Source organism: Petaurus breviceps, unplaced genomic scaffold (genome assembly GCF_028583685.1).
Source record: "Petaurus breviceps papuanus isolate PSGF00001 unplaced genomic scaffold, PetGlider_PUasm1.0 37, whole genome shotgun sequence".
Taxonomy (NCBI): Eukaryota; Metazoa; Chordata; class Mammalia; order Diprotodontia; family Petauridae; genus Petaurus; species Petaurus breviceps.
Genome location: NW_027186296.1, coordinates 68,564,000 through 68,567,101, shown reverse-complemented (window position 1 = coordinate 68,567,101; position 3,102 = coordinate 68,564,000). Strand labels below are relative to the sequence as shown.

Sequence of the window (3,102 nt, the reverse complement as noted above, 5' to 3'; positions counted from 1 at the left end):
TCTCTCTCTCTCTCTCTCTCTCTCTCTCTCTCTCTCTCTCTTTCTCTTTCTCTCTCTCTCTCCTTCTGGTTTGTTAGCAATAGGGCCTACTCTGAGCCCCATTTTCACTCATTTGAAAGAGTCCTAGATTTGGACTTAAGGGATCTGGGTTTGAATCCTGACTCTACAATCAAATCTACCCATTTGATTTTGAATAAATTATTTTACCCTTTGAACTTCAGTTTCTTCATCTATAGAATGTCAGTGGTGAACTAGATTACTTTTGCTTTTTTTTTGGGGGGGGGGTAGGGCAATTGGTGTTAAGCAACTTGCCCAAGGTCACAATCTAGTTTTTGTGTCAAGTGTCTGAGGCTGGATCTGAACTCAGGTCCTCCTGACTCCAGGACCAGTGCTCTACTCACTGTGCCACCTAGCCACCCTGTACTAGATTACTTTTAAGGTGCTTTCCAACTCTAAATCTAGGATCCTATCATATTATCATAGACACTAATAGGCCTTTGTTATCATCTTCTCATTAAAGAGAATGCCCAACTTAAAACACTAAATATAATATTCAGTGGCTTTTATTCTCTTTCATCATCTCAGTTGTCACCAAATAATGCCATTAGCCACTGTGTAACATTTTTATCTAAAATATCAGGCTTCTTTGGTCTTTGCTTTAAATAACAGTCCTTTCCAAGGTAAAATGCTGAATATGACCCAGAAGTATAGCCTGTTAGAGATGGAGGAAGTCTTATGGAACAATAGCAACAACAGTTTATATATGCATAGTGTGTTGTAATTTGCAAGCTAATGTCACATATGTTATTGTGCTTGATCCTCTTAACGAGACTGCAGGTAGTCAAGGGACAAAATTATTATGCCTGTTTTTCATATGAGGCCCAGAGAGGCAGAGCTCACATAAATATCTAGAGGTAGACCAGACTAGAAATCCATTCTTCAGATTCCTCATCCTCTGCTATTCCCTCCCTGAGTCACATCTCCTTATGCCGTTGCAGCTCTCATGGCTGTCCTTGGAAAGGTACCTTGCTTGTCCTTCTCCCTTATAGGTTTTTGTTAAAACACATTTGATTCTTGAGGGAAATAGATTGTGGAGGGGGTCAGTGTGTAGTATTGCAGAGGACAGAAGCCAACTGTGGAAGCGATGATCTCTACAGATGGATGATGGCTTTGGGCCATTGAATACTGTCTTTGTTAAGACCTAGTGACTCAGTGGCACTGTGCCACCTTAACATCTGAACACGCATGTAGCATATAAACAACCTTTTGGTGCCAGGTATGAAAGCAAGAGGGTAATGCAGGGGTGCAAAGAGTGCCAAGGTCTCTGTTGTAAAGGGACTAGAAGCCATTATCTTGTAATATAGTGGGCTCTGTGTGTGTGTATGAGTGTGTTTTAAGCAAAATCTGAATCAGTTTCTGTCCTTTCCTTTCATCAGACTTCCATCAAGATCTCTGACTCTCTGGGCAGAGGAGAAGCAACACAGGTGTGCCTATAATAGGTGGGTAGCAGCTTTGTTCTTCAAACAAAGGCAGACAGTTTTTGGGCTGGCCCACCTGAAGACTACTTACACCTGCTGCTGGAAATGTGCCCAGAGTTGGCATTACCATCTGGAAGGCTAAATGCCTTCCAGATCAGCAGGGGAGCCAAGTCAATAGCTGGTTCCTCTGTGTAATGCTCTTTTTGAAAGAAAATAATGAGCCAGGGTAAATCTGGGTGCTATATTCATTCATCTATGCTTAGGATATCACCAGAGATGATGGTGTTTATACTATTGGGTTAATCTGGAAAGAAATAAAATTAATGTCCTGCCCCAACAAAAATCTGTGTTCTAAAATCGTGGGTTGTTAGAGCCAAAAATAACTCTTGTGATAATTAAATTCAGTCCTTTCATTTTGCAAGTGAGGACCAGAGAGGGTAAATGACTACCCAAGGTCACGTAACCAGGTAGTAGAAAATCTGGGATCAAAATCTCTTGGTCTCCAAGCTTTTCTTTGGTTGTATCAAATAGAGAAGCAAGGCTAATCTGGAAACAAGCAGCCAAGTTGTACAATGAATAGAGCACCAGGCCTGGTGTTAGGAAGGCCTGTGTTTAGATCTGGCCCCAGACACTTATTAGCTGTTTGACCCTGGGCAAGTCACTTAACCCTGCTTGCCTCAGTTCCCTCATCTGTAAAATGAATTGTAGAGAGAAATGACAAAACACTCTAGTATCTTTGCCAAAAACATCCCGGATGGGGTCATGAAGAGCTAGACACAACTGAAATGACTGAACAACAGAAATCCAGAAGCAGCCAAGATAACTTCTAAGTGGGGCTCATTTTTATGTTTTGAAAGTATTAAATAAGTATTCAGAGAAAAATTCTGTTCTTTCATTTGGGGCAAACTCCTCTGAATTTTGTCTTGGGACAGAAGCAAGAGCTGACAGTGGTGATGCGCGAGGTGGAAAAGTCCCACTTTACTCCCAGTCAAAGTTAGAGAAACAGAAATTGGACCCATAGGAGGGGAGAATTCTGAGGAGACTGTCAGAACCATTGACATCCGAGACTTCTGACTTAGAGGAGACCTTTCCTTCCAGTTAAGGAAGTGCCTGGTGCTGGTAACTCTGTAGATATTTAGTAAGTGAGGAAAAGACTAGAATGTGCTGGGAATTAAAGAACAAACCCCAAGCTAGCCAAGGCAAAGAGGTGGGATGATTCAAGCACAGTGACCCCTAATAGGAATCAAGTGCAGAACTGGTGTAAAGATGAAAGACAGGAATCCATGTTGTAAGAGAATACCGAAACATTTAGAACTGCAAGAGACACTAGACCTCACAGGAGCACAGGTTCAAATATTTAGAGCTATTTCTTTTTTATCATAAAGGCCAATCTCCTTGTTTTACAAATGAAGAAACTATGGTCCATCTGTCCAAGTCACTAATTTTGCAGATAGAGAAGCTGAGATCTGAAAAGAGGAAGTAACTTTCCAAAGGTCATGTAGGTAATTAGTGGTAGAGTAAAGGTTGGAACTCAGGTCCTCCAACTTCAGTTGCCCTTCTCTTTCTACACCACTGCATTGTTCCCCAGAGGCACTAGGCCTTCTTATACCTAAGGAGCTGGAGG

The 3,102-nt window shown here is 41.7% G+C and overlaps 1 protein-coding gene across 1 annotated transcript in view; it reads left to right on the top strand.

Moving 5' to 3' along the window:
* Positions 1-1,589, top strand: part of MTHFS (methenyltetrahydrofolate synthetase) — a 253,028-nt gene extending 251,439 nt beyond the window's left edge. Inside the window, exon 4 of the mRNA XM_069098673.1 lies at positions 1,437-1,589. Coding sequence (XP_068954774.1) covers positions 1,437-1,496 — 60 coding nt within the window. The 3' untranslated portion in view covers positions 1,497-1,589. The remainder of the gene's footprint in view (positions 1-1,436) is intronic.
* Positions 1,590-3,102: the final 1,513 nt, after the last annotated feature.